The sequence below is a fragment of the Calidris pugnax genome, unplaced genomic scaffold (genome assembly GCF_001431845.1).
Source record: "Calidris pugnax isolate Ruff unplaced genomic scaffold, ASM143184v1 scaffold280, whole genome shotgun sequence".
In the NCBI taxonomy this organism is placed as follows: domain Eukaryota; kingdom Metazoa; phylum Chordata; class Aves; order Charadriiformes; family Scolopacidae; genus Calidris; species Calidris pugnax.
The window spans coordinates 1,780,606-1,791,801 of record NW_015091123.1 but is presented as its reverse complement, the minus strand read 5'-3'; the positions used below and the strand labels follow the sequence as shown (position 1 = coordinate 1,791,801).

General features: G+C 52.5%; 2 protein-coding genes across 4 annotated transcripts in view; one reads left to right on the top strand and one right to left on the bottom strand.

The window, feature by feature from the left end:
- Positions 1 to 852: 852 nt before the first annotated feature.
- STAR (steroidogenic acute regulatory protein) lies at positions 853 to 5,399 on the top strand. Its single transcript, XM_014958429.1, has 7 exons — positions 853 to 1,286; positions 1,775 to 1,888; positions 2,447 to 2,574; positions 2,656 to 2,814; positions 3,407 to 3,591; positions 4,570 to 4,663; positions 4,753 to 5,399. The coding sequence occupies exons 1-7, from the start codon at positions 1,073 to 1,075 to the stop codon at positions 4,858 to 4,860; spliced, it is 1,002 nt and encodes a 333-aa protein (XP_014813915.1). The 5' UTR covers positions 853 to 1,072; the 3' UTR covers positions 4,861 to 5,399.
- A 142-nt stretch (positions 5,400 to 5,541) lies between these two features.
- ASH2L (ash2 (absent, small, or homeotic)-like (Drosophila)) overlaps positions 5,542 to 11,196 on the bottom strand; it is a 13,429-nt gene continuing 7,774 nt past the window's right edge. For 2 of the 3 annotated variants that reach the window (XM_014958425.1, XM_014958426.1), the window contains 8 exons: positions 9,667 to 9,760; positions 8,648 to 8,865; positions 8,300 to 8,467; positions 7,752 to 7,945; positions 7,249 to 7,341; positions 6,852 to 6,950; positions 6,511 to 6,570; positions 5,542 to 6,172 (listed from right to left, as the gene is read on the bottom strand). In XM_014958425.1, coding sequence (XP_014813911.1) covers positions 6,065 to 6,172; positions 6,511 to 6,570; positions 6,852 to 6,950; positions 7,249 to 7,341; positions 7,752 to 7,945; positions 8,300 to 8,467; positions 8,648 to 8,865; positions 9,667 to 9,760 — 1,034 coding nt within the window. In that variant the 3' untranslated portion in view covers positions 5,542 to 6,064. The remainder of the gene's footprint in view (positions 6,173 to 6,510; positions 6,571 to 6,851; positions 6,951 to 7,248; positions 7,342 to 7,751; positions 7,946 to 8,299; positions 8,468 to 8,647; positions 8,866 to 9,666; positions 9,761 to 11,196) is intronic. The other variant, XM_014958427.1, reaches the window with a different exon arrangement.

Genomic DNA, 11,196 nt, shown 5'->3' with positions numbered 1-11,196 from the left:
TCATCCCACAAATGTCATCTCATCCTTGAGCCTTATCGCCCCTGCCCCCCGCTCCCAGCCCCACGCAGATCAACCAGCCTCTTGGGGGGGGGACACACACACGACAGGGGCTGCCCCTCACTCCCACTGCCTTAATACACTTAATATTCAGCGTTACAGGGAGGCTGCGTTTGCGGGGGGAGGACTGAGCATCCTCCAAAACACTCTTGCCCGTGCGACGTGTGTGAAGCATCCCTGGTGCTGCCCATGGCCATCCCAGTCCCCCACCAGTCCCACGCACGTTTGGGGGTACCAGGAGGTGGAGGGAGGTCATTGTCCCCCTCTGCTCTGCACTGGGGAGGCCACAACTGGAATTCTGCATCCAATTCTGGGCTCCCCAGTTCCAGAGAGACTGGGAACTGCTGGAGAGGGGACAGCAGAGGGCTACAAAGATGGTGAAGGGCATGGAGCATCTCCCTTACGAGGAAAGGCTGAGAGAGCTGGGGCTCTTGAGCCTGGAGAAGAGAAGGCTGAGGGGAGACCTTCTTCATGCTCCCAAGGATCTCAAGGGTGGGTTGAAGGAGGATGGAGCCGGACTCTTTTCTGTGGTTCCCAGTGACAGGACGAGGGGCAATGGGCACAAGCTGGAGCAGGGGAAGTTCCACTCAAATCTGAGGAAGAACTTTACTTTGAGGGTGGCAGAGCCCTGGCAGAGGCTGCCCAGGGAGGGTGTGGAGTCCCCTTCTCTGGAGATCTTTAAGATGCACCTGAGTGATGGGCTCTAGGCAGCCCTGCTTTGGCAGGGGGTTGGACTGGATGGTCTCTAGAAGGTCCCTTCCAACTCCAACAATTCTGTGATTCCATATGAGGTGAAGCAGGGTTGTGGGGGAGGTCTATACCTCATTTCGCTGCCCTCAGCTTGTTTTTTGGGGGCTGTTTGTGCCCCCTATGGCTGGTGGGGGGGCTGGGAGGGGTCTCCTGTGCCAGCACAGCATACAAGCCCGTCCCGGTGCCGCATTGGTGACCCGTGGCCCCCGGCAGCTGCGCGAGGAGCCGGCTCCGTCCTTGCCCCCCCGTGGCCCTGCCGTAAGTGATGGCTCTTATCTCCCTGCTGACACACCAGCATCCTTCAGCCGCCGCATTTAAGGCCGAGCGCCCCAGAGGGAGAGCCCGGGACAGAGGAGGACTCGCCGCCGCCGCAGAGACACTCGCCCGCAGCCCCACGGCTCTGCTGCCCGCCGAGATGCTGCCCGCCACCTCCAAGCTCTGCGCCGCCATCTCCTACCGCCACCTGCGCAACATGACGGGTGAGGGGACAACAGGGTGTTGGGGGGGACACAGGGCACAGGGCTGGGGGACACTCCAGGGATGTTCCCCCCCAAACCCCCCTGATTGCCAGGGTTTGTGTTCTGCTGGCTCCACCACCCCTTTGTGCCCCCCCAGACCCATTTCTGGGGTCCGAGGGTAGCTATGGGGGATGTTCCTCCTGGCTACGAGGGGTTTGTGTTCTCGTACCCCATTTCTGGGCACCCCAATGGTTGTTTCTTGGTGTTTTTACCACTTTCATCCACTCCCCATGTGCTCCCCAACTCGAACACCGAGAAAAACTGGGGTTGTGCAGGACACTCTCTGTCCCGGAGCAGCGCGGTGGCACCCGGCTGCTCCCTGTGCCCCCAGGGACCCCAGCGAAGGCAGCGAGGGGGGACTTTTTCAGTGTTGTACGTTAAAATTGTGGGGGAAAAAAATAATATAGCAAACCCTCTGGAGCGTGGAGTGACACGTTCTCTGCTCTCAGGTCTGAGAAGACAAGCGGCCGTGGCCATCAGCCAGGAGCTGAGCAAGCTCGCCCGCCGCAGCGCCGGCCCCGGGGCCTGGATTCACCAGGTCCGCAGGAGAAGCTCCTTGCTCAGTAAGTGACCGGTGATCGGGGGGGGGAATCTGTCCTGTCCCATCAGGGGGTGACCGTCACAGGGGGAATCTGTCCTGTCCCATCAGGGGGTGACCATCACGGTCAGGGAACTGCTGGAGAGGGGACAGCAAAGGGCTACGAAGGTGATTTGGGTCTTGGAGCATCTTCGTTATGAGGAAAGGCTGAGGGACTTGGGGCTTTTGAGCGTGGAGAAGAGAAGGCTGAGGGGGGATCTGATCAACACCTCTAAATACTGAAAGGGTGGGTGTCAGGAGGATGGGGCTGGTCTTTTTTCAGTGGTGCCCAGGGACAGGACAAGAGGAAATGGGCACAAATTTGAACATGAGAAGTTCCATCTAAACATGAGGAGGAACTTCTTTGCTGTGAGGGTGGCAGAGCCCTGGCAGAGACTGCCCAGAGAGGTGGTGGGGTCTCCTTTTCTGGAGACATTCAAACCCCTTCTGGACACATTCCTATGGGACCTGCTCTGGCCGGGGTTGGACTGGATGATCTCCAGAGATCCTTTCCAACCCCAAATCATTCTGTGATCCCCCACAGGCTCGAGGTTGGAGGAGAAGCCCTTCAACGAGATGGACATGTCGTACATCAAGCAAGGAGAGGAAGCCCTGCAGAAGTCACTCAGCATCCTCGGGGACCAGGATGGCTGGAAGACGGAGACGGTGGTGGTAGGTGCTCTGGCTCCCAGCGTGATGATGGGGTCCTCCCAAAAATGCGTGTGATGCTCATTCTGCCTTTCCCTCGGCCAGGGAAACGGAGACAAAGTGCTGAGCAAGGTGCTCCCGGACGTGGGCAAGGTGTTCCGGCTGGAGGTGGTGGTGGACCAGCCCCTGGAGACGGTGTACAGCGAGCTGGTGGACAACATGGAGCAGATGGGGGACTGGAACCCCAGCGTCAAAGAAGTCAAGGTGGGAAGCAGGGGTCAGACCTGTCGCAGCCTCATGTCCCACTCGTACTGGGGCCAGAGGGGTGCCTGTCCCCATCCCAGCAGGACCCATGGGGATCTTTCCAGTTTTTGGGAAAGGAGAAGCTGGATTTTATCTTCTCCACTCCCAGCTGCAGATGCAGAGGTTGTCCTGCAGAAATGGTGCTGCTGGTGCAGGAGGGGATGGAGGGAGAGAGGGGATGGATGGAGGGAAGGATGGAGGGGATGGAGGGATGTGTGGTCCTTACCTCCTGGGGACCCTTCTTACAAGGTGATGGGCCAGCTCTGGTGATAAATTCACACTGTAACTGGGGGAGAAACAGCACCATGCCCCAACCTGCAGGGAAAAGCATTTTGCTCGTCCCCAGTTTGTCCAGAATAAGTGAAACACCTTCCCTTTCCAGGTGTTGAAAACTAATGTTTTGTTCTCTGGGATGAAGCACGGATTTCCCATTTTTCTCACTGTTGGCACTGAGTTTTTCTGAGCGTGTGTTTGAACACAGGCATCAAAGCTGCCTTTTAGCTGCGCTTGCAGCGAACGCCCCCAATTAACGCTCTGGTTGGAAACTCTCCAGATTCTCCAGAAGATCGGCAAGGACACGGTGATCACCCACGAGAAGGCGGCCGCCACCCCCGGGAACATCGTGGGCCCCCGGGACTTTGTGAGCGTGCGCTGCGCCAAGCGACGCGGCTCCACCTGCGTCCTGGCCGGCATGTCCACCACCTACGGCGCCATGCCCGAGCAGGAGGGCTTCATCAGGTCAGCCAGGGCATTTTGCAGTCACTTTCAGGGTTTTTTTTAGGTGAAAAAGACTCACAGAGCAGCTTTTAGTGTGGGGTTGGAGGGATGGGGGTTGTCTCAGAGACAGGAGCTGCTGGGGAAAATCTAGTTCTTGGAGGTCTTTGTGAGGTTGGGGCAGACGTTCAGGACACCAGGATGCCCATGAGTTGACAATGTGCCCCGGTAGCCAAGAAGGCCAAGGGCATCCTGGGGGGCATCAGGAAGAGTGTGAGCAGCAGGTGGAGGGAGGTCATCCTGCCCCTCTGCTCTGCCCTGGGGAGGCACCAGTTGGAGCACTGGGACCAGTTCTGGGCTCCCCAGTTCCAGAAGGACAGGGAACTGCTGGGGAGGGGACAGCAGAGGCTCCAGAGATGAGGAGGGGCCTGGAGCATCTCCCTTCCGAGGAAAGGCTGAGGGACTTGGGGCTTTTTAGTGTGGAGAAGAGAAGGCTGAGGGGGGATCTGATCAACACCTATAGATACTGAAAGGGTGGGTGTCAGGAGGATGGGGCTGGGCTTTTTTCAGTGGTGCCCAGGGACAGGACAAGAGGGAACGGGCACAAACTTGAACATGGGAAGTTCCATCTCAACATGAGGAGGAACTTCTTTGCTGTGAGGGTGGCAGAGCCCTGGCAGAGGCTGCCCAGGGAGGTGGTGGGGTCTCCTTCTCTGGAGACATTCAAACACCCCTGGACACGTTCCTGTGGGACCTGCTCTGGGTGGACCTGTTTTGGGAAGGGGGTTGGACTGGGTGATCTCCAGAGGTCCCTTCCAACCCTATATCATCCTGTGATTCTGTTCCTTCTAACCCGTACCCTCCTGTCCTCCTGCGTAGCAACAGGACAAGGGGAAATGGTTTTAAGCTGAAAAAGGGGAGATTTAGACCAGATGGGTGGGGAGGGAACTGGATGATCTTTAAGGTCCCTTCCCACCAAAACCCTTCTGTGATCTCCTGCAGGGCAGAGAATGGTCCCACCTGCATGGTCCTGCGCCCGCTGGCCGGCAGCCCCTCGCAGACCAGGCTCACCTGGCTCCTCAGCATCGACCTCAAGGTGGGTTTGGTGGGGACGGTGGGGAAGGAGCAGCAGGATGGGGATTCTGGGCCTGGTTGTGCTCATGGGCTGTGTCTGCTCCTCCCCAGGGCTGGCTCCCGAAGACCATCATCAACCAGGTTCTCTCCCAGACCCAGGTGGACTTCGCCAACCACCTCCGGCAGCGCCTGGCCCGGCCCGTGGCCACGGGCTACTGACCTCTGCCGGGGGGGGGGGCAGGCCTTGGTCAGGGTGCGTAGGGATCTTGTAACGGGGCAAGTCAGACACCAATTAATTACAGCTGTGCTAATTAGCCGAGGCCTTTAATAGTAGACACTACTAATTAATACATATTTTCAGTGAATAAATAAACAAAGCTTTATTTATTAAAACTGATTAGTTGGGGAGGGCTGGGCCAGCACGTCCTCCTTGTGCAAAGGCAGGACCAAAAGTCTGAGCCAAGTCCTGCGTTTGCTCCACGGAGCGTGTGCTGCCCCTGCAACCTCCCTAAATAAATAAAGCTTTAATTAGCAGCATCTGCTAATAAAGGCCTTGGCTAATTAGCCGTTAGGGAGGTCCCAGGCACCTGATGGGGAAGGAGGTGTCAGCAAACGCAGGACTTGCTCAACCTCACGTTTTATTCCCTTTCTTCCCCCAAAAACACAAACACAGCACTTACCTAAAAATTTAATTCCCTTCTCCCTCCCCCCCCCAAGTAAAGCAGCTCTAATTTATTTTCCTCCAGACACACACACGGTGTCAAATTATTTATTCATTCCATGTGTGGCGATGGCGATCGCAGCGAGCGGGATCTTCAGCTCCTGGGCTCTCTCGAGTGGAGCTACTCGGAGTTTAAATCTCATTCAGAAGAAGTCACAAGAAAGAAAAAAATAAAAAAATAAGAGTAAAAGCCTTTATTTTTAAACTGGTTTCCAGTTTGTGGGGAAAAAAAAAAAAATAATAATACAGTTTGGCCAGAAGCTCAAGTTTGAGTCTCACATGCAGTAGTCTTGTCACACCCTCCCTCTGGCCGGGGGCTGCAGGGGACAGTCAGGCACAGCACGAGTGTCAGTGTTGCTTCTGCCAGTGTAGGGACAGTGGGACACCCAGCTACAGCCCCTGTCGCTGACACAACCTGGGTACAGCACAGGAGAAGTGACCTCCACACCACACGTGCTTCTCCAGCCACACTGGGAGTCACTGGAGGCTCCTGGAGATGCCCCCAACCAGCACGACACACACTGGGACACCGCGACGCCGGCGGGTGACAAATAGACACAAATCCTGCCAAAGACCTGCCTTGGCTTCAGCTTGGGTGCTCGTTGGCTGCTTGTTCCAAGGGATGTGTGTTCCTCTGGAATAACCCCCCGGGCCTGGGTACCCACAGTGTCCTCCTCCTCCAGCCTGCGCCGCCCGCGGCGCTTACGGCTCCCAGGGGGGGCTTCGCCTCCCGTCCACCTCTGTCTCCACGTGGTAGAGGACATCAGCCAGCGTGTGCTCCACCACCGCTCCCCAGCCCATGTCGCTCATCTGCAAAGGTGAAAGGGCAAACAAAAATTCCAAATTTTTCCTCTAACACAAATTCGACCTCTTACTGATACAAAGAGACCAACAAGGGCAAGAACAGGGGCTTTATAATCTGGCAGGAGCAACACGGCAGCACCTACTATTTATTTAAAATTTAGCTAAGTTAGTTGTTTGGCTTAAATATTTTTAAATACAGTCCTTTTTGGTACACTATCCAAGTAGCAGACAGCAGAAGAGGGCAGATACAGGCTTGGTGTAAATCAGCTCCAACCACATCTCAACCACCTTTTGTTTAAATACCTTGAGGCTGTCACAAAGAGGGGGGTAAAAAAACAACTTACCGGACGGTAAGTGATATCTCTGGGTGGATACTTGAAATACGGCCCAAAGTTTATAGAAACCTGCAAAAGACATGTCATTAGATACAACAAAAGGGCAAATCTCTTTAGCCTTCAGTCCTCATCCCACCCTACTCCCGAGCCTCCCTGTGCCAGCCCATGGAACAAACCCCCCCTGGTGTGACAGGAGTGGTTTTGGTAACGCCACACCACACAAGTGAGCAGCAGCATCATTCCAGAATTGCTTCACTAAAACAATTCCCATCTTCCCTCTTCACTCACTTGGCACCCTCCCACACTCCGCGTTACTGAAACCACGACGGACTGAGGCACACGTTACTCACCGTGCAGCCTTTGTACAAAGAAATAGCAGGAAAATAAACTCCTTCAAAGATGTCTTTAAAGGCAACTCCTTGGCTGGCACCATTCTTGAAGAATATTATCTGAAAAGAAAATAGAAGAGGGTTTTTCTTCCCCATCACTGCTCACTTTGGTGACCTCACTGGTGAACTCCAACCCGTTCCTGGAGAGGCAGCTCCCCTTGGCTGGTGCCAGACCATGACTCAAGTGACAGCAGGAACACGAGGAGCAGAGGGTGCAGCTGGGTTGCTAAGCTCACTTCTTTTCTTGTTGCTTTAATAAAAACATTCTTTTTGATGAAGCACTAATGACCGGGCTCCCTTTGTGCTCATTAAATGCCAGGGATTAATACCCTCACTAAGCCAGTCTCGGCAGGCTCACCTGGCTGCCGGGTGCTTGCTTCAGGCTCTTCTCTGCTTTGTCCACAAAGTCCTTCTCCTCAAAGTACAAGTAGCTTTTGAATTTGATCAGAGCCTGAAATGTCAGAAAACAACCAACTTCAGACATAAGCCAGAAAAACTGTCACCTTTAGTGACACAGAGCTCCAGGAGCTGGGCCAGGCCTGCCTGCTCCCCGTGCAGAGTGATTCACACACCTCAAATATTTAAGAACCAGGAGGGGAAGAGGAGATTTACACGAGATGTGGGCGCTCTCATTCAGCAGCCCACACACAGGCTTCCCTTGCAGAACCTCTGGGTGGGTCTGAGGATTTCATTTTCTCCAGACCAACACTTTGGACCACTTCCTCCCGCTACAAACCCGTGGTACCCAGCGGCGGGATGGAAAGGGGGGGCTCAAAGGGGGCAAAAGTGAGGCTCCAGCAGCCTGCTTCCCACTCACCCACCCAGCCAATGCTTCATCCCACAGCAAACTCCACACCTCACCTTGTCTTTGTAAGTGTCGGGCAGAGATTTGGCTGTCTCAGTATCTTCTGGAAGGCTGATGTAGAAGCCCAGAACGTCCCCCTGCCCGTACCCGGACGAATAGTGTTTCCCTATCGACTGGTGAAACTTGGTTCCCTTTTTGCTGCGCCAGGAGTAACTGAACTTGTCGTATCCCAGAGGTGCCTGGAGGTTCCCTGCAGAAACCAACGTTTCTTGGTGAACACACAGTGGAGCAGGAGCACCTCTGTGTCCTGCTGCAGGTTTTGGAGCAGTTAATTACATTCAGTTAACAAATATGACTGCTGTTAGTACAAACGTGTTGTACCACAGCGTTCAGCAAGGCCAAGCACGCGACAGCATCAAGGGTCCACCTGTCTTGGAGTTCTGCAGGGGTTAGATCAGCTCCAGAAAGAGTTTCCCTTCAAGAAAAGCAGTAAATCAGGCAAGCTAAACACAACCTGCCCTCCTTAGGTCTAAAATTACTGAGGAAAGAAATATAGAAACCAGCTGGAATCCACTGCTAAGAAATACTTAGTAAAATTATTTACCTAGTGGCTGTGACCAGCCCAGTCTGGCAGCTGTGTCCGGAGGCATCTCATCCATGGATATTTCGAAGTACCAGGCTCCTTTCCGCACTCCGTGCGAGGCTCGGACCATTGAGTAGCCCTTCTCCCCGATCACAGTCAGTCTGTCATCAGAAATCTTCAGCTGAGGAGCTGCAGAAGATGAGAGGAGATGATATTTGTGGTTTCTGACGTGCGGTGATGTCAAGACACAAGCGAACACACAGAAGTGGATTGAACATTTGCAATTCTTAAAGCAATTGTGGCCAAAACCTCAGTAATGGGTAAGGTGAGGTTACAGCTACACCCTGCACGGGGTTGGCAGCTTCGTACCTCGGTCGTGCAGCGCCAGGAGGACCCGTTCATACAGGCAGGCTCTGTAGAGGTCCCCAGGAATAGGTTTTCCTGCCCAACAGTCCAGCTCCAGTTTCTCGGGGTCGGGCGCGTGGGGGTCAGGCTCGGCCAGGATGTAGCGATACCCATCTTTGTTAAAGGGATGCTCCAGGGGGTATCCGTGGGGGGGTAAGCGCTGAGCGGAGAACAGCGGGTCACTGGGGAACACAAAAGCACAGGTTGGCACCTCGGGGTGGCTGTGGTGCAGTCAGGAGTCAGCCCAGGACAGGGCTGTGCTTCCAAAACATGTGGTGGGAAATGAGCATATAGTCATCAATTTCAGGTAATTTCTAGCAGGTGACCTATCAATAACATCACAGGGTTATGGCCCGATTCCCCATAAATCCACGGAGGCAGGAGGCAGGTAGAGGCATCACAAGTGAAGCTGTCCCTCTGCCAAGCATACACCTCCCTACAGATCACAGAATCACAGAATTGCAGTGGTTGGAAGGGACCTCAGAGATCATCGAGTCCAACCAACAAAAAAAAACAAAACAAAACAAAACAAAAACCACAAAAAAACACCACACCACCCACCACCTAAACACACAACACAGCACCCCACCACAAACCAGTAATCTTGGGCACTAGAGCATGCCCTGAAGAGCCATGTCTACACGTTTCTTAAATACCTCCAGGGATGGTGACTCCACCACCTCCCTGGGCAGCCCATTCCAATGCCTGATAACCCTTTCAGTAAAGAAATGTTTCCTAATATCCAACCTGAACTTCCCCTGGCGCAACTTGAACCCATTACCCCTTGTCCTATCATCTGTAACTTGGAAGAAGAGACCGACCCCTGTCTCTCTACACCCTCCTTTCAGGTACTTGTACAGAGCGATAAGGTCTCCCCTCAGTCTCCTCTTCCCCAGACTGAACACCCCCAGCTCCCTCAGCCTCTCCTCGTAAGACTTGTGCTCCAGCTCCTCTCCGTGTCACTGTGTCATCTTTCCTCTTACCTCCTGGTTTTCTTGGCTGTGCCCGTGGTCCCTCCGTCCTGCTGCTTGCGCTTGGCTCCGCGTCCCTTCCCACTGCCACCAGCAGCAATTCCCCCTGAACACAGAAACCAGGGACATCAAGCAGCTGGTGAGGAGGGGAGCCCGTGAGCGTGGAATCTCCACAAGCAGAAAGGGGCAGAAACAGCCAAATTCAAATCAGTTCAAGAGCTCAAGTACCTTCCCCCGCAGTTATATTTGAAAATGGACTTTAGTGAAAATGACCGTAGCAAAATCCACCACTTTGACGTAGCTTCTTGTCAACTTTTGAAATGCCTAAATTTAGAGTGGAAGCTCAGTGAGATTTATCAACGAAATTAGCTGAAGATTTTAAGGTGAGAATTAAGAATCATCAAAAGGTCTCCAGAGAGCAGCATGGGGATCCACTCCAAAAGTGTTATTATTGGCTTTCGTGGAGATTCCAGTCACAGCTCAAATCTATTTCTGCAAAAAGCAGCAGGAAACCCACCCTCCAGCACACACTGTCTGCTTTTAAGCAAAGTTGTCATCCCAGCGACACGCTGCGCTGGAGGAACGCTCTGACACCGACAAGCAAGAAGCACTTGACATTAAATTTCTATCTATAAAACAAAATACACCTAAGCTGAGGAAAAATGAAAAGCAATAGAGGTGTTTCTCTTCAGCATTACCAAAACCATTGCTATGATTGAAATTAAATAAAGCTATAGTATAGGAAAAGCTACACATCAAATGGAATCAAGCTATTTCCAGCGTAACGTTTTAATACGTTGAACTGAATATGCAACTTATCATTACACTATTTCAAAAAAGATGACTACTGATTTACCAGGAAAGCTATAGAATTTTCATGTACTGCAGATAAACACCTTTACAAACCACATACTGTGTCATAACTAAAAATACAGTCAGCTTTTAAATTATCAGCGTTCCCCTTAGAGCGTAAGGGACTCAAACCGTTGGAGAAATACCATATTCTGCACAAACGTGACATCATCTCGGCTGCAATCACTAGTTTTACTCCAGACACACACTTGGGCTCTCTGGTTCGTCAGCACTTATTTACCCAAACAATAAAATATCACACCAGCTCGCAGATTCAGACCACTTCTTTAGGCATTAAGATTTAAAACTACACCAGTATCAGGCCGAATCATACAAAGTAAAACCAAGCGTAAGTGAAAATAAAACTTTAAACCCGTCAAGAGTTGCAGAATATGATAATTAAAAGCTTCTAATTGCTAAAGATTAAACCGTGAAATTGTTGGTTTGTATTAAAGTATTATTGCGATCACATCAGGGCACGCTTCTGATTTTTAATTGACTTTAGCTTCCAAGATAATTGAGCAAAAAAAGCTTGGCAAACAATAATACTTAAGTTTTAGAAGCTGCAAGGTAAATATTCACCTCCCAAAGAGGCTCCACCTGTAAGAACAGAAGTGGCACCACGCGTCTGTCAGTCTTCCAGACATTAAAGAAAAAACAACCAGAGCATGAAATGGAGACAACACAACC

Bases quoted from the DNA above. Each gene is read 5' to 3' on its own strand.
- STAR (XM_014958429.1), top strand. From the start codon at position 1,073: ATGGCTCTTATCTCCCTGCTGACACACCAGCATCCTTCAGCCGCCGCA. The intron at 2,575-2,655 runs GTAGGTGCTCTG...TCCCTCGGCCAG, and splicing joins GGAAGACGGAGACGGTGGTG to GGAAACGGAGACAAAGTGCT. The intron at 4,664-4,752 runs GTGGGTTTGGTG...GCTCCTCCCCAG, and splicing joins TCCTCAGCATCGACCTCAAG to GGCTGGCTCCCGAAGACCAT.